We start from the raw sequence: 23,588 nt of genomic DNA, 5'->3' as shown, positions 1-23,588 counted from the left end.
ATTATGGTGTTTCCATTCTCCTTTCCCCAATCATACTGTAGAACTGAAACTACAGAATAGGTATAATCGTGCAAAATATCCACCTCCACTATAAACTGTACATGGATTTTTGGGTGTTTTCAAGAACATATCTTTTCTACATAAGCTACAATAGTGTTCCTTTGATGGGAGTCTATTTGAATATAAGATCTACAATTCCTATAGAAGGAATGGTTCAGTGAAGACGGTGATACTTAACAAAAGCAACCCAACGCAGAGATGCTATGTATGCAAAATATTCTTGGAGCCCTATCTTGAGTATAGCTGACTTCTCCACATTAAAGGTGTCAGCAACTAGCTGACTTTTTGCTTCAATGCTAACAGGACTTGAAATATCTTGCTGAATGGACACTTTATGAAATGTTTTTCTTTTTTTTCTTTTTTTTTTTTTTTTTTTTGAGACAGGGTTTCTCTGTGTAGCCCTGGCTGTCCTGGAACTCACTCTGTAGTCCAGGCTGGCCTCGAACTCAGAAATCCACCTGCCTCTGCCTCTGCCTCCCAAGTGCTGGGATTAAAGGTGTGCGCCACCACCACCCAGCTTATGAAATGGTTTTATGCAGATGTTTAACACTGGAAATATAAAAAAAAAAAAAACAAAATCTTATACTCAATGTATATAAAATCTCAACCCAATGTATAGTAATAATATCAGCACTTAACAGCCTGACAACTTTTTCAAGTGAAAATAATGGAAAATCTCCTACATGTTTGGCAGGGTCTTACAAGACTGTTTGTCTAAGGACAAATTTTATTAAGACACACAAGTAGGAGAAAACCATTTTTAATTGAAAAATAAAGCAATACATCTCAATTAACACCATATTTCTGGACATAAACTAAACTAAGTTGAAGGAGAAAAGTGGCTTTCCTCACTGTACTGTGAAACTGATGTGTCAGCATATTGCCACAGCTCCTCTCCTTTAGCCTGATAGCTACTAAACAAGACTACTGAGGGTTTTCCACACATGAATTATAAAGTCAATCTTTGTTCTTAATCCACTGACAAAAGAAGAATTTAAAAGTTTTTCTTCATACTCAAGAAGTTACTAATGCAAAAAAAAGATAATTCTCATGAAAAAGCTATTGATATATTAATATTTAACTCATCCATAAGACTTCAAAACAGGTCTCCAAAATGATCTCTAATATAAGCTTCCCTTTAAGTTTGTACAGCCCAGGATGATTTAGAAACACACTGGCTAAATAAAACTTTAAAAGTGCCCAAGTTATTGCTTTAAACTGGAGAACTGTGGATAGAAGTCTCCTTTTAAAGAGTTCCTAGAATTACACTCTTGTATGTCAACAGTGCTAGAGAACACAGTAAACATCACGCTCAAGAAACAGAAAAAAGGCATTAAGATGTATGGCTTCATCTGAGTCTGTATTACTGAACATAAATAGTCATTACTGTTTAACTGAAAAAGGTTTTTACAAAACTGCACATCCAAAATTAACATTTTTATTAAATCAAGTTAAAAAATGTTCATTGTAGAAAAGACAACAAGGGTATTAAGAAAATCAAAATATACCTTTTTTACAATATATGTATATATTAGCAGCAAACTACTTCAGAGATTTTCTTTTGCATTTAGTTATTTTAAAGAAAACATAACAGTGTTATGTTAGCGTGGAATGTCAGAATTTCCCCTTCACCCTTTACTCTATGAGTTGGCCTTCTCTACAATACTTTATACCAAAGATTATGAACAAACTTTGTCTTGACTAAAATGTAGTGAAACAGTAGCTGGTAAAATTTCTCACGACACAGGAGCTATGCATCATTTTCAAACACAACAAGTAAGCACCATTTAGCACATTTTTCAGGTGTAATAACAGCCAACTGTACCACGTAGTATTTGGCTTACTGTTTTAAAAACTTGGTAACATACAAAAATTTAAACGAATGAGATAAATACTTCAATCCTATATTGCTTGTCCATTATTAAAACTCTTTAATAGAAATTCTATACATAACCTGACAAACTCTAGGCAAAGATATATATGTGTATATATACATGCAAAAGTCTATGTACATATCCACATACATTTGCAACTTTGGATTTTTAAAAAACTAATTGAATGTATCATTCACTGGCTAAAAAGTTTCATCAGCTAGTGAGAAATACTGACTACAAAGAACTGTTGGATAACACATTTAGGCTTACAAATTACTCAACCTAGATTGAAATAACAAACTAACCACCAATGAAAACTTTTTCTCTTCTCTTGATAGGTTCTTCTAATAGCAAAAGAAGAAACATTTGTACAATACACTTTCAAAGTAAAAACTATTAAAGAAAGCTCACTAGTCCTCAAAAATACTAAACAATATATAAATACAATTTTCTTATTGTTGAATTCCTCAGCTAGAATCTATATACTTTTTAAAAATCCCTTTGGATTATCCCACTTAGCACTTCAAGTTTCCAATCTGCAGTTCTGACAAATGGCTCAGGTTTATTAGTTATAGGAATCACACCGTTCAGAATTTGCTGTTATCTCTGTACTAAATAGAAGGAACTGTATCAAATATCAAAAACAACTTAATGAAACATTCAGAATATGTAATACAAGGAAAAAAAAAAAGACAACAGAGATTCCCTTTTTGCCACACAAATGAAATACAACCCTTTCCATGCTGTTACCGTAACTGTCTAGAGAATGGAATTAGGGTGGCCCACCCTTAATTTTCAATTAAAAGCCTAATACAGTAGACTGAATTATTATTTTTATTAATATGCACAGCAAATTACTGAAAACGGTGACTTCATGTCTTCTCCTTAAAGATGGCACTTGTAGGTTGCAAGGAGGCAGAGATGTCTATACACATCACATGTTTACTTGAAAAGACTCTTCCACAGCAGTTTGATATTGGGTTTCCTCATCTAGCTGAAGATTCTTTATAAAAAAAAAAAAAAAAAAAAAAGGTAACATTTCAACAAGAAAATCATCAACTATTCAATTTTATCTAATGTATTACACATCTTCATATACATTTGCATACAAGGGAGTTTATGTACAGTATGCTTTAAAATGTAAGACTGAACACCATGGTATATGCCATATTCTCAGCCACTCAGGAACCTGAGGCAGGAGGACACCTTGAGCCCAGCAATTTGAAACCAGCATGGACATAATGGGACCCCATCTCAAAAATTAATGTAACAAAAAATAAGGTTTCAATACATGAATTTTAAAAATTATAAGTTCAGCTATTATTATTTAGTAATAACTAATAACTATTCTGCTCAGCAGAGGATACTTTAAACTACCCAAAATTATACTTAATTAAAACTAATAATATGGTAAATATATATCACTTCTACAAAACATTTCTATTTGAAGGAAAAGTAATTTTAAGAAAAATAAACATTTAATGAATTAACAGTTGAATAACAGCTTCTTAACCACAGCATGGAACTAAGCATGGAACACAGCTTTAAATTATAAAGTGATTCTTTAGGACTTGGTGTTTAGTACCAAGTACTCAGTGTAGAATGGCTGTTTAGAATGTACTGAGTCCCTGAGTCTAATCCTCAGCACCAAAACAAACCCACCAGGCAAAACAACAGCAACAACAAAAACCTTATCTTTAAAAAAACATTATTTTGCTGTCAATTTTATGTCACATGGGTTAGCTTTAAAAGATATCAAGACTTTGACTTGACAACTGAAATACCATTTTCTATAGCAAGGTAAGACAAAAAAATTAGATTAAAATATGGTTGAAAAAAACTATTTTGCTCTTCTAAATATAGCCCCCCAGATACTGCTCTTAAAATGGAAACTTAATAATAGTAAAATACAATTACTTCCTAAAAATCACTAAGCAGCACATGTAAATTTTACGAACATTTAAATTATTCCAAAGTAGTAGACTAAAACTGCAAATTCCATAAAAACAAAAATTATGCATGCCTGTGTTTACCTGAACAGGAAAACAAGCATCAGTTATCTTTTACTGGAATTAATCATGTATTAAATAAGACCTTAACTACACATAGCCAAATAAAGTATAATTTTACAATTTTAATAAAGGGAAAATTATCATGAATATGAAAAGAAGAAACTGGCCCATTTTGATCTGAGGGCCCTTGTTGTCCTTCCTAAGTGGACAACCTGGGTTTTGATGGGTTTCTTTGGTTTGGTTTGTAATTGTGCCTCATGTGCTTACTGTATTTTACTCTGTATTTGAAACACATCTTCCCACACAGGTTATACCAATTTTACTTTTCAATGAGGTATAATTTCTCTTAATTCTAAATAATTTTTGCTCAAACCTTCATTTTGCATTAAGGGGTTTATTTTTTCAGTAATTATCTCTGTAGTATAAACAATTAATTCAATTCTCAGAACTTGCACAAAGCTTAACAATGTTACTACTAAAAATATAGCAACTTGCTCTTTATCCAACCAAGTAGTCTGACTCCACAACTTGCCTGAAAATTCAAATCCAGATTGAAAGAGTTAAATAAACTTTCTTAATCTTGAAGAACTCACTTACCACAAATTCTCCATAATCAAACTGATGTCTTTGATTTAGATGACTAACGAAATTTCTAGTAATCTGGCTAGGATCTCCCCAAGGAAGAGACACACAAATAGGACATGTCTATGAGAAACAGATTGTTTTAAATAAAAAAATAACAAAAATAATGAAACATTATATAATTATTGAGAGCATTAAATACAAGCTCATGTTACTGAAAACATCAGGTATACTTTACTGTGCTTCTGTTTGCTGCATTTTGCAGATATCATATTTCTTTAAAAATTGAAAATCTGTATCTACCCAGTGTGTCTATTTGACACCATTGTTCCAATAGCTCAAATAACCATTAACACTAGTTAGCAATGAAGCATTTGACTCCGATAATATATATATATACTTTAAACATAATACTACTGCATACTTAACAGACACAGTATATACAGTCTAATTTTAACATGGATATTCACTAAAAACTCAAAAAAAGGTATAGTTAAATTCACATCAATTCTTTATTTTTTGGCTTTTTGAGACAGGGTCTTTCATGTAGTTCCAGCTATCCTAGGAGCTTGCTATCTAGACCAAGCTGGCTCAAACTCACTGAGATCCTTCTGCCTCTGCCTTCCACGTGCTGAGATTAAAGGCATTCACCACCACGCCTGGCCCTCACCAATAATTACTTTAATACTGTGATCTGTACTCAAATCTACAATGTCTCTAAGGTATGACTGAAATCAAAAAGCACTGGATGGTATACAGAGATTGATACAGAGTCTCACTATATATATAACCCAGGCTGACCTTGGACTTGTGATTCCAAGCCCTGGGAGTTCAGACATGTGCCACCATGTGCTTCTTACAATCATTTCTAAAAGCCAAATCCCATGACTACATCATTTCCCAAGCAAAATACCATAGATAAATGACACTAATAAGAGAGAACATGGACATTCTATCACTTAAATCTCTATAGTTATATGACTAAAAAACATCATATGCAACCTATACTAACATCAATGTAATGAGTTTTTAACTACCTACCATATGTATAACATATATTATTTGATCTAATTAGTAACCATTAAAGAATTATAACTAGCTTGATTTCATTTATATGTAAAAAATGGAGCAAACTATAAAGTTTAAACTATATACTCAAAGTTTTAATGAAGTACATTTTAAAAGTGACTAGATGACAGACTTAAAATGACATAAAAAGAAACTTTAATAACTGGATTCTAACCAAAGATGACAATACACAGAATGTTAGGCAGAAAAAAATATATACAGAATGTATATTGCAAATTACATAATTCAATATAAAACTAAGCATGGTGTCTTAAAAATGAAGACTTCCCACATACTTCTTGATAATATACTTATTTAACCCCTTCCATCCTAATGAATGGTTGCAGTAATTGAAAAAAAAAGTTATCTGGGAATTTTTTTCACACATTTTTCTAGTATATTCACTAAAAAGAGAAGTGGCTTATAATGTTATTAATACATTTTACTTCTTATTTTTGAAGAAGCTGGTTGTTGTTGCACAAACCTGTAGCCCCTAGTCCTATTGTAGACTGGTCTACATTACCTTTACCTCACAATATTAATGAAGAAAATCCCTTTATGTGAGGTAATAAAAATTTAATGTCTCATTTTGTCATCAATCATTAACAAAAATATACTGTATGAATAACTTAAATCCAAATTTTAATCAACAACTTTTCTCTGTATACATGTAGAGAAATATATAGAACCACTTCCTCCTGAGGCTGAGGCAGGAAGAATAACTTCAAGGTCTGCTTGGGCAACTAAGTTAGACTTCATCACAAATATTTATCAGAAAAAAAAATTTAAAGAGCTGGAAAAGGGGGACTGGAGAGTTGGTCAGAGGTTAAGAGCACTGACTGCAAGGTAGGGAGAAACTCTCTCAGAGAAGAGGAGGGGGTAGATGGGGGAAGGATTGGGAAGAGGTAACACCAGGGAGAGGAGGGCAGTAAGTGGGATGTAAAGTGAATAAATAAAATAAGATTATTAACCATAAAAAAAGAAAAAGAGGAAAAAAAGAATGCTGGCTGCTCCTCCAGAGGGCCTGAGTTCAATTCCCAGCAACCATATGGTGGCTTATAACCACATATCTCTGGTGCTTTCTTCTGGCCTGCAGGCATCTATGCATACTGTATACATAATAAATAAATCTTTAAAGGGGGTGAGGCTGAAGATGTATTTTAACAATAGGATGCTTCTGGGGCAAGTGCAAGGAAAAGGAAATAAAAGAAAATTTCCAGCTTAATATCTCCTCTTCCACTGTCTAGAGTTAAAAATCACTATCTATAAAATACATGCTCAAAATGAGTTCTTCAGGGACCATGATGTTATAACCCTGCAATCTACATAAATCTACCCTAAAAAAATGACATAAAAAAGACAAGTATGCATCAAAATAAAAACTCTGACTTCTTGCCTTATACATTCATATAAAAGTTTCTTCAAAGATACAATTAAAACTATCTACTGGTTTTAATCTACACTTTGATTTTTGAGACAAAGTCTCAATGTGTAGCTCTGGCTGACCTGGAACTATCTGGAGATCAGGCTGGTGCCAACTACCTCGTCCCAGTGCTGGGATTAAATGCATGTGCTACCCTGACCATCCCAGCTTTTTTATACTTATACATACATACATACATTATCTTCTGCAGCAGATTCTCTCATGAATGGATCCAGTCTTCTGCATCCAGCAGAATAAAGTACCCAACAGAATTGGTTCTGCCACAACATAGCAATGACTATCACTTTTCATTCTTTCCTAGACTAGTCTACATTACCTTACAATAATTATCTTGATTACATGAGGTAATCAAATTTTGAATCGGATTCTTGCATTATAATCAACTATTAGCAAAAATCTACCATGTTCATCATTTAAATACAAATTTATATAAAGAACCTTCCCCTCTGCATACATAAAGAGAAATACATGGAACCACATGCTTTAAAGAATCTTTTGAATACTCACCACAGGAACTATCTGAAATAGGTGGTTACTATTACAGTGATCCAATAAACGTTGTCTGGTGAAATTTGACTCTTGACATAAGGGACACTTAAAGGTGGGATGCCCAGAAGAACTAAAAAGCAATTCAAATGAGATATATTAAAATTCAAAACCATCACATTAAAAAAAAAAAGTCATTTCTGTTTTTTGACCCATTGTTGTTTAAAACTCACTGTTGTGTTTTTAAAGTCAGTTACAAATTATTCAACAAGTGATTCAGAGTAGAATCTCTCTTACAGTCTCACTTTATACAGTACTAGTATTTTTCATTTCAGTCCATTTTTCCCCCTAGCACTAAGAGAGGGAAAAAGCTAGGTATGATAGTCTGTGCCTATCAGTATTCAGAGGCTGAAGCTGTTGAGATAACCCAGACATTGTATCAACAGGCTACAACAGTGTTTCCCCCCACCCCCCCCACCCCCCTGCGTTCTCAATTGCTAATAGTTGGTGGGTGGTGCAGGAAATATAAATATTTGTTGCTTCTTCACCTGAGCGAAAAAGAAAGGCAAGCTGCCCTAGGAAAGGTCACCTCCAAAGCTAACAAGAGAGTAAGAGGTGTGGTTTTTGCATAATAAAGAACTGGTGGCTGGTGCTGTGGCGGAAGGAGCATGCTAGGAGACAGACAGAGAGCAGGAAGGCAGAGCAAAGAGAGCAGGCTACATGGCAGAGAAACAGTGGCAAGCCAGATTAAGTTTAGACAGGCTAGCTGAAGAACTACCCCAGCAAAGTGGTCAACAGGCTTACTTCTACTATACAGATGTCTCCATGTCTTTATTAAGGTCCCACAAAAGTCCCTGCAATATGAAGCAGCATGATCATGAGTTTAAGATCAGCCTCACCTACCTAATGAAACCTATCTCCAAACAAACAATTACAAACAAAATACAGGACCATGTTTAAGAAGTTAAATCCAAATTTAGTTATAATCATTCATGTGATGCCAAGTCACTGGTGCCCATTCAAGTTTCTAACTGTACTATAACATTTCAGAAAGCACCTATGTAAAGATTACAGGGGCTAGGTAGATGATGGTTAAGAGCACTGGCTGCTCTTCCAGAGGTACTGAGTTCAATTCTTAGCACCCACATGGTAGTTCACAACCATCTGTAATGAGATCTGATACCCTCTTCTGTGTGCAGGCATTAACACTGAACATACACAGAAAGACATCTAGATAGATATCTGGATAGACAGATAGATAGATCTTTAAAAAAATAATTCTTTAAAAAAAAAAAAACAACTTTACAGACTCCATGGACCATTGAGAAGGCTGAATAAGGGACAAGTAAGTTATCTGACTTGATCAAATGCATAGTGGAATGTGCTTTACTCCCCTCCCCAAAGCACACAAAATAATATAGTTTAAAAAGGATTTCTATCGAATTCTAACTTTGATCTACTTCAGATTAACAACCTAAAACAAAATTCACCCAAAAAAAAAAAAAAAAAAAGCAAAAGGAAAAGGAAAAGGAAAAAAGTAAAGACACTGATAGCAAGAATGTAGTGGTTTAAATAACAACTGCTCCCAAAGGCTCACATGTTTGAATACTTGGTCCCCATTTGTTAGTACTGTTTGGAAAGGATTTGTAAGTGCTGCCTTGTTGAGAGTGTGTCATTGGGCAGAGTTTGAGTATCAAAAGATTGACAGTGCACTTTCTTTCTGCTTCCTCCTGTGGATGAAGACGAGAGCTGTTCCAGCTGCCAATAGCCAGGCCTCATTACACCACCTCAGGCTCTAATCCTCTAGAAATACAAGCCCCAAATAAACTCTATCTTCTTTAAGTTGCATTCGTCATGGGTGTTTTATCGTAACAATAGAAACCCTAAAACAAGATCTAAGAATCAAGCACCACTGGATTTAATACCGCTAAATGTCAAGCAAAGGACAGTTCAATATTGACACTTTTGCCTGAATCACAAATGGAAGAAATCTTACCAAGAAAACAGATTCATTCTTATGTTCTTGAAAGCAGCAATTATTTAAGCCTTGTTTTATTTCTGAAGCATTAACTTTTAGCACTACAGTTAGTGTTTTAATTGAATAAATGTTTGTTTTAAAAATACGGTACCTGGGCTACAGAAGTAGCTCAGCAGCTAAAGACATTTGCCACCTGAGTTCAGTCACTAGGACCAACATGGTGGAAAAAGAAAACCAATTCCTGCAAGCTATCTTCTAGATCTCTATATGTGTTTATTACACACACACACACACACATCACACAATACATTTTTTTTAAATGTTTAAATAAAAGTCTAATAACTAATCTATTGTTATAACCTACAGGCCTAAAACTCCAAGCACTCTGAAGACTTAGGCAAGGGTATCATGAATTTAAGGCCAGCCTAAGAGGTACCCTGTCTCAGAGAAATCTATTATGAGGATTCAGGGTTATAGCTCAACAGCATAATGAATGCTCAATGTATAACGCATGCTCAATCCTGAGTTAAATTCTTAACCACTACAAATAATAATCATCTTCTATATTATTCAACAATATTACTTACTGAAGTAGAATTTTTAAAATTTTACCTTGTATCCTCTTGATAAGTTTCTGTGTTATCAGATGCAGATGTTTCATTCCTATTACTTAAGAAGCACAGGGAGAAATAATTAATACCCCACATAATAAAGCACATCAAGGTCATTAATGTGAGCTGCTTAATAAAAATGACCAGCCAGAACTTCAAGGGCTGAAAACAGCTCAGCACTTAAGAACATCTGCTGCTCTTGCAGAGGACCCAGGTTCAGTTACCAGCATACAACCATATTTACCTCCAGTTTGAGGATATGATACCTTTTGGTCTCTACAGACATCAGACACACATCTGGGTACACATGCAGGAAAAACATCCATACTTTAAAAAAAAAATCTAAACTTCAAGTAGTCATAAAATACTAAATATTCATGGCACTGCTTTTCAAATCAAGTAAGACTGTTTGAATTCCTATTCATTCATTTTTTTTTTAATACATTACAGAGGAGGCTGAGGCAGGAAAGTCATAGGTTTGAGGCCAGCCTAGACTACAGAGAATTCCAGGCCAGCCACTACCTCATAGTAAGACCTTATCTCAAACTCAACAAAAACTCCACAAAAACACAAACTTCTACAATATTCAGGTATAAAAGTGTAAACTAGAAAACACAGAATTTTATGTAATCGTTTTCCTCAGTGATGTTCTTTTGGGGGTGATGGGGGAAATGAGGGCTAAGATAGGGTCTAGAAGTATAGTACTCCTGATTCTGCTTTATCCTATACTTGGACCTTGCTAATGTTTAAATAAATGTGTGTGGGTGTTTTGCATGCATGTAAGTTTATGCAGTGCATGCATGTAGTGTAGAGACCAAGAAAGGGTGTGGAATCCACCGTTTCTGAAGTTACAAATGGTTGTGATCCCTCCTGTAGGTACTAAGATTCAAACCTAGGTCCTGTGGAAGCACAGCCAGTGCTCTTAACTACTAAGCCATCTCTCCTTGTTAAATTCTTAAACCCTGGGGTTGAAGTAAAATATTTGTGAACTTTTGCCATGTACCTAGGATATAGTAGAAGATTGTGGCTTCCAAAGTTGAGATTTCACAAAATATATGAACTTTTAAAATGCTGATTATTCCTTAAAATGAAGAGACTAGGCTTCATTAGCACACTTTTCTCATATAGACTATCCTGACATATGTACTTACAAGATATGCCAGAAAGCCAGTGGCAAGAGGCACTGCATTCAGAAATTGTAACCAACAATGAACATGTCACAGAATTTGATACTGTCAATATTATAAAAACACTTTGCAGGCTTTGGGACTTCTTTTCCAGTTCACTAGCCTACTTCTACCACGGGAGAACACCTTTCTTTCTTTGTTTCTTTTTTTTTTTTTTTTTTGGTTTTTCGAGACAGGGTTTCTCTGTGTAGCCCTGGCTGTCCTGGAACTCACTCTGTAGACCAGGCTGGCCTCGAAGTCAGAAATCCACCTGCCTCTGCCTCCCAAGTGCTGGGATTAAAGGGGTGTGCCACCACTGCCCGGCTTCTTTTTAAAGATATCATTGTATGATGTGTGTCACAGTGCAGGTGGTCTCAGAGGCCAGAGACATCCTCCCCCCTCCCCATCGATCCAAGCTGGAGTTATGGATGGTTATGAGTCCCACCTAGTGTGGGTGCTAAGAGCAGGTCCTCTGAAGAGCAAGACATGCCTTCCCAACCCCTGAAGCAACACCAACAAAAACAAAAAACCTTTCTCTTGCCCGGCACCATGATTCCTATAATCTCATATTCAGAAGCCAGCTCACCAGTTTTTTTGGGGTTTAAAAAAAAAAAAAAAAACGAATTCCTCTGCCAGGCGGTGGTGGTGCACGCTTTTAATCCCAGCACTTGGGAGGCAGAGGCAGGCAGATTTCTGAGTTCGAGAGATCGAGGCTAGCCTGGTGTACAGAGTGAGTTCCAGGACAGCCAGGGCTACACAGAGAAACCCTGTCTCGAAAAACCAAAAAAAAAAAAAAAAAAAAAAGACTAAACACTGTCTGACCAAATGAATCTAAGGAGCCAAATGAGCAGCAGGGTCTGTCTCCGAGGGATAGGGTAGGGAATTGTCACTTAACAAGTAGTACAGGGTATGATGGTGTAGATCTGTAATTCCAGTAGTTCAGCAGCAAAGGCATCACAAAGTTTGAGGTCAGGATAGTCTACATATCAAGGCCACATCAGCCAGGGCTACACAGTGAAACTGAGTATCAAAAAGTCAAAACAATATAATATTGCCCAATAAGCAATGACTGTATATGGAATACACTCTAGGAACTTTGCTGAGAGCCTGAGATACAGTGTTGAATAAAGCTAACAAAACATTACAAAACACCCCATATTAAGAAAAATCGGGCAAAAAATGCTAAATAGATGTATACTTATAATACAGCAGAAATACACTAAGTAAACGAACAGGGATGAAAGAATCCACAGGAATTCAGTTTTTTGTTTTTTATTTTTTATTTTTGGTTTTTCGAGACAGGGTTTCTCTGTGTAGCCCTGGCTGTCCTGGAACTCACTCTGTAGACCAGGCTAGCCTCGAACTCTCGAACTCAGAAATCTGCCTGTCTCTGCCTCCCAAGTGCTGGGATTAAAGGCATGCACCACCACCGCCCGGCAGAGGAATTCAGTTAAAAAAAAAAAAAAATCACTGAGTGGAAATGACAACTTCATCTACTGATAGTAAATCAAGTAAAATGAGAACCTGAAGAGTTCTGCAGAATAGTGAAAACATTCCTAAATAATTTATTGGAGATTTCAACTAAGTAGTTAGCAAAATAGCCAAATACAAAAGGACAACTAAATGGCTAGCCAGTGTGCTTAAGGGTGGTGGTTAAAGTATAAATATTAGCAGTATGGATCAAGTACTGAAATTAAAATTTTATTTGTTCATCTTAGCACACTGATTTCCACAAACTACTATAAAACTGAAGCAACTGTGTTTGCTCACACTTGTACACAAGCTTGTTAATTTTCTAAATGAAGCAAACATTTAGTAATACATGTGAGGATGACAAAATATAAAGAAAAACAAGAGATTAAGCATCCAAATGAAAGAACAGTGGTTATAGGAATATGGAAGTTCATATGGGACATAGCTCACAGGAACCTGCTCTATTTCTTGATCTGGATTAATGGCTATACATCGTATTATTATTATTTGCTTTAACAGTATTTACTGAGCTTCTGTTACTATTCAATATTGTACCTGGGTGTACAAGAAGAACAAATTATCAAAGTACTTCTACTTCATATTAGTTAACATTTCACTGATCTGCTGATAAAAATTAGGTATCTAAACTGAATTTTAAAGGATGCTCACAGAAGAGCCCGAAGATTGCTCAGCAGGTATTAGCACTTGTTACTAAGCCTGATGATCACTGGGAGTGATGGTATATCCCAGCACCAACAGATTGACTCTTGAGTCTCTGATGCCAGCTCTCTAAGGCCAGGCTGGTCTGAGTTCCAGACCAGCATGATATAGTCCAGCCCAGCACCTTGTTTTATTCATTAAAAAAGGGGGGGGGGGGCTGATGGCCTTAATTTAATCACTAGGATCCATATGGAAGAAGAAAACTAACTCCTCCAAGTTATCCTCTGACCTTTAAACGTACACAACAGTGCACAAACACACACACACATAAATGTAATAAATGGTGTAACAATTAAAAAAAATCTCTTTAAAAATTAAAAAAAAAAAGCCACACACTCACACACTGGTGCCAGATTTGGGATTGCCCAAGAGAATCGGGAGTTCAAAACTGTCATGGGCTATGTAATAAGTTCAAGACCATCTTTGGATACATTATACCCAGTCTCAAAATAATAGTAAGAAGAAAAAGTAGCAGCAGCAGTAATAGAATATTTGAGAAAAGACACAAAAAGCTTTAAACGATTGTAGCTAAGAAAAGAACTAAAATGTTATTAACAGAATTACCTTCAAATACTAAGCCTGTTCCTTAGAGAACAATAAAAAAAATCCCAATATTTAAATATTATTTAAACTGATTTTTCCTAATTTCCAAATTCTTTCATCAGAAAATCAGTTAAGTCTTCAACTCTCAGTTATAATTTTTGTTCCAAGAAAGGCTCTTGGTAAGATAAGCTTAGGTATATCATGAAGATGGTCTCCAAGATACAATATTATATATATCTAATAAATTTTGAAGACAAATTCTAGTTAGGATACTAAGTGTGATTTGTTAAAACACACACACACCATACAATTCCCTAAGCAATTCTCATTTCAATTATTAAAAATTTGCTTTTAGAATAAATGCTGCTTACCTGCTCCTTACTGAATCTTGAGAAATCTTAAAGTTTGGAATGACAGAAGAAACACCATATTCATCCTGATACTTCTTACAAGATTTGTAATGATGTCTCATGCGATAGAATTTAATCTGTAAATTATTGGTTAAAATATAATTTTTAAAACAGAATATAAAAAATTTAAGATACTGTCAATAATAGGAAAAAAGATAAAGATAGATAACTAAATATTTAAGTCCAAAAGTTTCCTATGAAAAATGAGTATCAGGTAGGGTGGCACACAACTTTAACCACAACACTTGGAAAGCAGTTCTCTTAGACGTCAAAACCAATCTGGTCTACACAATCAGATCAGCAAGGGCTACAAAGGGAATCTTGTCTTCAAAAAAAAAACCAAAAAACAAAAAAAGTAATTATAGGTAAAACATTGTTGTTCATCAGATCCACAAAATACAGATTCCATTAACTCTTTTGGAGGGTGAGAGGGCTAATAAGTAATTTTACTTTTGAAATGATAATACAAAAGAGAAAAAGGCAGGCAACAGAGGTGAATGTTTATAGTCTCAGCGTTTGGGAAGTGGAAACAAAACAGTCAGTTGTCCAAGGTCATCCTCGGTTATATTATGAGGTCAACACCCATATGGGCTAACTGACACCCTCACTCAGAAAACCAAATGCAAAAGAATAAGTATTAAGAGGCTGCCTCATGGTGCTAGGCATGTCTTTAACTATTTTTTTGTTTGTTTGTTTGTTTTGTTTTTCGAGACAGGGTTTCTCTGTGTAGCTCTGGTTGTCCTGGAACTCACTCTGTAGACCAGGCTGGCCTCGAACTCAGAAATCCGCCTGCCTCTGCCTCCCAAGAGCTGGGATTAAAGGTGTGCGCCACCACATCTTTAACTATTACAAATAGGAAAAAAAAAATGATGTTCCCATGTTAAGGTTGGGAACATTTTTTTTTCTGAGACGTGAAACCAGAATCCCACTATGTTTTCAGCTTCATTTCACTTCCTTTTCAGTTCAACATCTTCTTCAAAGAGAGAGAATGCAGATCTGACTTGGGTAAATAATTAATAGACAAAAAGATATAGTCAAGGTCTAACCACTCTTCACCCACTTAGTCTTCTTCAAGTAGAATAAAATCCAAAATAGACAATGTTATCAACACCTGATTATCCCATGTGCGTAAAACTTAAAACCAGTCTTCTGTGAAGTATTCCATGATTTCTTAAATACATAAATGGGCAGCCAGAGACTTCTTTCAGTACATAAATCTATTTGATTAAATTATTAACATTTGAGAGTTAGGTAGACCTTTTTTAAAAAAGACTTTGTATATAGATCTCTGTGAGCTTATTAAAAAAATAAAATTTTAATCTTAAAGATAAAATAAAACTCTAAATTCATCAAGGTTTTTGATATGTAAAACTTTCTGGTCTTCTCTACATAATTCTCAACCGAAATAACATCTTGTTTATTTTGTTTTTGAGACTTTCAATTTGTAGCCCAAGCTAGCTGTAAACTTGCAACCCTCCTGAGAAAAGACTATAGGTGTATAACATAATACCCTGGAAATGTCTTTCTTTTCAAAGCCATGTTCACCAGGAAAATAAAACAATTGCATAATATAACCCTACCTTTTTTGAACAGCATCTGCAGCTACCAGAAAACCTCCTCATGATATTTTCAAGATCTAAGGCCCGTTCTGGACATGCTCTTTCTCTTCTAGTCACACTTCCACGACATAAGGGACAGTGTATTCCACTTTCTCTCATTGCAGTCAGGAAACATTTTCTACAGAAACTAAGCCAAACATTTGTGACATATTAATTACAGGAAAAAAATTATGAAACACAAACAAGTGATTATGGATAGGTAGTCAAGCTATTCAAAATGTACAGCTCAGTTTTAAAAGTTATGTTTTTTTCTGGCAATAAGACTAATAACTGATACAGCTGCCAGGAGGTGGTGGCACACACCTTTAATCCCAGAACTTGGGAGGCAGAGGAAGGTGGATTTCTGAGTTCGAGAGAGCGAGGCTAGCCTGGTGTACAGAGTGAGTTCCAGGACAGCCAGGGCTACACAGAGAAACCCTGTCTCGAAAAAGCCAAAAAAAAAATAAAAAAAAAAAAGACTAATAACTGGATTAGACAATAACAAAATGAAACTATACATGTCCACTTTACAGTTTTGTTTTTTTAAGAAGGGGTCTTACACCGAGGCTCAAGCTTAGGCTCAAACATAGCAATCCAACTTTAACTTCCTGAGTACCAAGAACCACAGGTATGTGTCACCACACCCAGCTACATTTGTGTTTGAAAACTATAAAACAAAGACAGGTGGAGCACACACCTTTAATCCCAGTCTTCAAGAGGGTGAGGCAGAAGGATATCTGTAAACTCATGGACAGCCAGAAACACACACACACACACACACACACACAGAGAGAGAGAGAGAGAGAGAGAGAGAGAGAGAGAGAGAGAGAGAGATCCTGATTCAAATGGAAAACACCCAATAAATAAATATATTTTATTTCCAATCTTACTGTTCCTTCTAAACCACAAGCATGGGCTGGTGAGATGGCTCAGTGGTTAAGAGCACTGACTGCTCTTCCAGAGGTCATGAGTTCAAATCCCAGCAACCACATGGTGGCTCACAACCATCTGCAATGATATCTGATGCCCTCTTATGGGGTGTCTGAAGACAGCTACAATGTACTTACATATAATAAATAAATCAATAAATAGGAAAAAAAACACAAGTGTTTAAACCACAAGCATGCCTCTTCAGATATAAACTTATTATCTCCCTTTTACTAGACTAGATAAATCTGCTAAGCAGAACTTATTTCAAAAGAAAGCCTGATAGGAAGAGAAGGAAAAGGTGCACACCAAAAAATTACTAAACTATTCCAACTTATCAAAAGAACCTACAACTTCAGAACAGTAGATATAGAAGGGGAATTTGTTGGTAAGAGATTTGGAGGGACTTGAGGGAAATGAGAGAGGGTAATTGAAGATGAAAATGTACAAAATTATTGTATGTATTGAACTGTCAACAAATAAATTTTTAAAAAAATCAAAGTGAGTTCCCAATAAGCTAGAGCTACATAGCTCAAACTTCATCTCAAAAATAGAAAAGCCTGGTAATTTGGTACATGTGCTTATCATCTCAGAGCAGGAAAATCAGAATTCACGGCCTCAGTCATATAAGGAGTTCAAGACCAGCCTTGGCTATATAAAACTGGGTCTCAAAGGAAGGAAACTAATGTTTTCCAGAATTGTTACTAAATGTAAATTTTCATTTGGATTAGAACTTACCTCTAGCAGTATACAAATATTACTTGATATTTTACAAACCACCTGTCACAACACAAAATCACCTGGGTAGAAAAAGTCAATTGAAGTATTGCCTAGATTAGGTTGGTTGGATCTGTAGGTATATTTCAGGATTGTCTTGATAGTTACTGATGCAGGAAGACCCAGACCATTTCGGACAGCAACATTCCCTGGTTTGTAGCCCTGAACTAAACTAAACAACTGGCAAGCAAATTTATATATAATCAGCTAGCTGAGGAGCAAGCAAGGTTCCGTGCATTTATTATGTCTCTTTGACTGTGGATGCAATCCTTTGAATTCCTGCCTTGATGTCTCCAAAATAAAAGATTGCAGTTGTAAATCAACTAAAACCCTTTTTCCCTGTTGCTTTTTGTCAAAATATTATCAAAACAACAAAAATTTAAAAAGGCTGAGATTTTTAAGATAACAAAGTAAAGTAAGAGAAATAAACCTTAACAATACCCACTCTATTTTCTCCTGAAATGTTTTTTGGATACTTGCTTCATATATAGAAACAGTATTACTACGTAGCCCATGCTGGCTCCAAATTCATAGCAGTCCTCCTATCTAACCTTCCAAGTGCTGTTTTTATAGATGTACCACTATGCCTGCCTCAACTTTAATAATCTTGGGGGAGAGGGGTTAACAGAATTCACATAGGCTAGATAACTATGTTAAATACTGGGCTATATCCCCAGTTTATTTCGGTGTTTTGAGGTAGATCTTTGTTGCAATAGCCTAGCCTTAAAATTTCTACTATCCTTTCTCTGTCTTCCCAGATCCAGGCCTGTTCCACCCAAGGCCTACTTTGTTTTTCAGTGCTGGGGACTGAACCCAGACCCTTGTGCATGCTAGGCAAACACTTTAGCACTAATACCCTCATCCCTCACTTTGTTTTTACTTATTTTTAAAAGCATTATATTTGATTACTCTTAAGGTCACTGCTGTGGTTTGGACTTTTTATTGTTGCTTTGCTTGTTTTTGTCTTGCCTGGTTTTCTTCCTATCTTGTCTACTTCTCAGGGTACAGCTCTCTCTACTTCTAGTTATATAAGTATTTGCCAGCTCTTGGGTCTAAGACCTCTTCTCTTCTTGCTTTCAGTTAATGAAAACATACTTTCCTTAATGAATACACACACAAAACAAATTTACCTCCATTTATTCCAAATCTATATGCAGTATACACATGTAACTACTGGATATGCAGTCATCAAATCTTATACAAAATCCTTAAACTGTCAGAGGTCTCTTCTCTGCATTATCACTATTAGTTTAAGGTTCTAATAATTTTCTTCCCTGACATGTCAACATTACTAGTCTCAACTAACAACCTGAAACTTGACACTAATATAAACTTCCTAAAAGTGAAAGAAACCTCACCATGATGCTCCCCTGCCAAAATAGATAGGTCTCTGATTTCTAGGAAAACATTCAATAGCTTTGCCTTGTAAGTGCCTACCAATATATGTAAACTCCAGTTCCACTACACATATTCTTTGGCTTCTACACTCCTCCTTACCACTTATGAAGGTATATATACCACCATGCCCAAAATACAAATTCAGATCAGTGATTTCATCAAGGAAATCAGCATTTTATGTTTATATTCCTAAACTGATTTCAGATACTTGCTTGTACTAGTACCAACATAAAATTTTCCACCCAAAATCTTGTAAATATCAGTTAATACTCATTTATTGGTTTTCTCCACTAGACATCAATCATCACCTAAGAAAGTAAACTGAGTACTCCTTGTGCTAAATAGAAAGCCTTAGACAATTCCTATTTGAAGAAATAAATAGTGACTAAAGGGACATTTATATTTTTGGTAAAGTAATTGCAATGATGATTTTGCTCCTTCCTGCCATTGAAATGGCCATGAGAACTTATTTTTAGTGTCTACAAGATCCCCAGTGACCCAAATCCTTAATGTTCTCTATGAATCAGAAAATAATTTGCTATTTTTTTTCCTTTTCTTTTTCCTTTTTTTTTTTTGGAGACAGAGTTTCTCTGTGTAGCCTTAGCTGTCCTGGAACTTACTCTGTAGACCAGGCTGGCCTCAGACTCATGATATCCACCTGCCTCTGCCTCCTTCCTGAGTGCTGGGATTACAGGTGTGGGCCACCACTGTCTAGCATAAATTGGTATTCTTTTCCTTCTAGATGTTTGCTTTGTCCAATTCTGATGTTAGTTTTATTATTTATTACTTTTCTTTATTATCATTTAGAAGCCTGCTTTGTTTTGTTTTTCAAAACAGGCTTTCCCTGTATAGTCCTGGCTATCCTTGGAACTCACTCTGTAGATCAGGCTGCCCTTGAACTCAGCTATCCACCTGTCTCTGACTCCTTAGTGCTCCACCAAGCGCAGCACCTGTTTTCTAGTGAGAAGAAAAGTAAATGGATCTGGATGTGTTGGGAGGTAGAAGGAACTGAGTATTAGAGAAAGAGAGAAACTATAATAAGGATATATTACCTGAGGTGGGGAAAATCCATTTTCAATAAAGGAGAAAAAAGTAATTAATTTGGTAGACTGGAGTATGTCCATACTTTAAGACACTAAGCTCAATTGTAAGCCCCACCTCAAACTCACAACCTGATTATTACAGAAAAATATAAACTTGTTTACAATTCTGTGAGAAAAAAAGACATAGTAAATAGAGTATTTTAAATTCTAGTTATAAAAACAAATCAATTTCTACACCCCATTCAATCCAGTCAATCTAGACCACATTCCAACATTACCTACTTTCCCATATACATAAAACTTTTCCTCTTTTTTTTTCAAATTCACTGTTCAGCAAGAACTACAAAGCAACTGTAGGAAAAGTGAAGGTAGAGAGCTATTCTGTTCATATCAAAGTCCACTAAGTTAATCTGAAGAAAGTCCACACTAAGTTAAAATATCATCACTTGAAGTCAAGCCAAATTATAGTCCCTCATCTTAAATATACAAGAGAAATATAACAGAATTTTATGCACAGAATTTTGAGGGAGCTAAAAATGACAATGGAGTTTATGAGATCAGTGACCTCAAATATCTGAACTGATTCGGTACATAAACAATTTACCATGCATATCAATAGCAGCTACTGTAGCTTCTGCTCACCTCATCAGCACCAAATAAAGGAATGTCAGGCTGTCATTAATCTTTTTTGTAGAGATTTTTTTACAATTTTAAATGTGTCTGTGTGTATGGATATGGATATGAGCCCAAATACTGCAGAGGGCAAAGATGTTGGACTCCCTGAAATTAGAGTTAATAGTTGTCTGCCTGATCTGGGTGGTAGAAACTGAACTCAAGTCCTGGGAAAGAACAGCAATTGCTCTTAACCTCAGAGCCATTTCCTCAGTCTTCTTTAATCTTTTCTGTTAAGCAAAACTAATTTATCTATTTCATCATTAAAAGCTAACTCACATGAGAACCATAGAATTAGTGAAGATTGAAGAACAGTAAAAAATTAACCCATGCCCAGAAGTAGATGGTCAACATAAAAGAGTTCAATGGTACTCCTATAGATTTTTTTTTGAATGATATTGCTTTGGGCACTTTTTTATCCATTCTCTTACATATTATATTTTCTGATTTTTGTAGTTTGGTTTCTTATGTTTATTTTTTATTCTGGTTTGCTCAAGGTTTTTTTGTCTGCTAAATACTGAGATAAAGAAGTGGCAGGTGGAAGTCTAGAAAGAAAGCTAGTCAAAGGAAACTATTAAAAAAAAAGTGTGATGCGAGCCGGAGCCGGGCAGTGGTGGCGGCGGCGGCAGCGGCGCATGCCTTTAATCCCAGCTCTCGGGAGGCAGAGGCAGGTGGATTTCTGAGTTCAAGGCCAGCCTGGTCTACAGAGTGAGTTCCAGAACAGCCAGGGCTATACAGAGAAACCGTCTCGAAAAACAAACAAACAAAAAAATTGTCAAAAAAATTACACCTTTGATTAAGGCAACAAAATTCTATCAACCTAAAATCACTAGATAACCAGGCTAGCCTCAAAGTCGAAATCTTTCTGTCTGAGGCTCCCAAGCACCACCTAACCTGGCTTCTACCTATACCTTGAAAAATTAGAGCCCCATCACTTAAAAAAATATATGTCTGGGGCCAGTGGGAGGGACAGCAGTGCAGGCCTTTACTCCTAGGCCAGCCTGGTCTACAGAGCTAGTTCTAGGCTACCCAAGGCACACAAAGAAATGCTGTCTTGAAAAAACAAAACCACCACCACCACCAAAAAAAAAAAAAAAAAAGTGCAAGAAGGATCACTTGAATTCTTCTCAGCTGTTCGAAAACACAAAACTTCAGGCCCCACCTGCCAAAAATTCATTTCTAAGTTTGGAATGGCGCTTAGGAATGGGTTATCTTTATTATAAAAAGTTCCTCAGGGGAGCCTAGCTTGATAGCTCATGCCTTCAATCCCAGAGGCAGGTGGATCACTGTGAGTTGAAACCAGTCAGAGCTACATGAGACCTTGTCACACACATTAAAAAAAAAAAAAAAGTTCCTCATGGGCTCTGATCATTAACCAGGTTTGCCAGACGCGTAGTATACCTTCTCAAGGTCTGCGTCCAACTCCCACTGACACTGGTTGTATAGAACATGACTGAATTTCTTCCTATACCAAGTAAAACCTATCTCAAGTCACCTTGCCCAGCCCAGCGCCTTTGTGTTCTATCTACCTCATCCCTAGAGCAGAACACCTCCTCTAACGGTATCTTGCCTCCATTCTTGTTAAAACCCAGCAATAATAAACATAATGATAGCACAAAGGGAGCTATCTCAAGCCCCGGAAATCCTGCCAGTTCGGAGTGGGAGAGGAAGCTACCTCATTTTAGACCGTTTTATCACTGAATTTTTAAATATGCTCAAGGATGGGGTTGAGGGAACGTTCACGGGCTAGATAGGGGGCGGGGAGGGTGGTTCTCGCATAGACAGGGCTAGGGTCTAAAAAACCAAGAAAAGCCGGGAAAACACACGGCAGGTAGCCTAGCGGGCCCACACACCTCTGCGGGGCCCAGGCCGGGCACTCAACGCCCCGGCCTCCACAAGGGTTGCTAAGAAACAAAAAAGGCTCCACGTTCTCTGTGATTCCCCTCAGGCCTGGCGAGGACGACAAGAGACGCCACCGAGAGGCCCGAACACCGCCCCCGGGCGCGGAAAGCAGGCGACCGGGACAAGGCCGGGCGGTGTGGGGCACGGGCTCCGGCGGGCCGCGGGCCGGTGTGCCGCACGAGGGAAGGGGCGTCTACTCACACGTGCTGACAGGCCGCGGTCCGCACCGGCGTCTTGAGCACCTCCTGACAGACAGGGCAGTAGAAATCATCTTCCGTGTAGGACGTGGCCGCCGACAGATCCTCGGACATGGCGAGGGGTGGGCGGGAGAGGCGACTGCGCCGGCAGGAGCCGAGGTGGCGGTGGCGGCCCAGAGCCCGACGCCGGGAGAGAGCCCTGAGGGGGGAGGGAATCGTGTCAGGAAGCGGCTCGCTCAGGAAGCGGCCTGCGTCAGGCAGGGGGCGGGACTCGGGGGCGGGGCGGAACACAGAGACAAGGCAGCAGCACGAGCAGGTCCCGCCCATTCTCCGCGGGGGACCCGGCGTGAAGGCGGGGCTTAGGGGGAGGTGAGGTAGAAGACGCAGTGATTGGTTACGCCGCAGCTTCTATCGAAGGCGCGCGCTGAAGCCCCTCCCCTCCCGGCCGCCAAGGAGCCGCTGGCCCCGCCCCCCAGCGTCTAGGCTCCACCGCTCATACGGTCCGGCTAGGGCGAGCCAGTCCATTTCTGCTCTCACAGGCGCTTTCGGGCTTCCCACGCCCTTCCCTGGCCCGCCCCTCGGTCTCTTCCACTCAGCCAGCCGACCTCACCTCAGATGCCTTGAGCCCCGCCGCGCCCGACGCTCCG

At 37.3% G+C, this 23,588-nt stretch overlaps 1 protein-coding gene across 2 annotated transcripts; it reads right to left on the bottom strand.

Moving 5' to 3' along the window:
- Positions 1–804: 804 nt before the first annotated feature.
- Rnf138 (ring finger protein 138) lies at positions 805–23,588 on the bottom strand. 2 transcript variants are annotated; one of them, XM_028774831.1, is made up of 8 exons: positions 23,552–23,588; positions 22,946–23,140; positions 16,008–16,173; positions 14,389–14,504; positions 10,117–10,173; positions 7,548–7,659; positions 4,544–4,651; positions 805–2,937 (listed from the first exon to the last, which is right to left on the bottom strand). In XM_028774831.1, the coding sequence occupies exons 2-8, from the start codon at positions 23,053–23,055 to the stop codon at positions 2,869–2,871; spliced, it is 738 nt and encodes a 245-aa protein (XP_028630664.1). In that variant the 5' UTR covers positions 23,056–23,140; positions 23,552–23,588; the 3' UTR covers positions 805–2,868. The 2 variants fall into 2 exon arrangements, with proteins under 2 accessions (XP_028630664.1, XP_028630665.1); XM_028774832.1 differs by lacking the exon at positions 4,544–4,651.

Source organism: Grammomys surdaster, unplaced genomic scaffold, assembly GCF_004785775.1.
Source record: "Grammomys surdaster isolate TR1022 unplaced genomic scaffold, NIH_TR_1.0 243, whole genome shotgun sequence".
In the NCBI taxonomy this organism is placed as follows: Eukaryota; Metazoa; Chordata; class Mammalia; order Rodentia; family Muridae; genus Grammomys; species Grammomys surdaster.
Note: the sequence above shows the minus strand (reverse complement) of the source record. Positions and strands in the feature narration are given on the sequence as shown.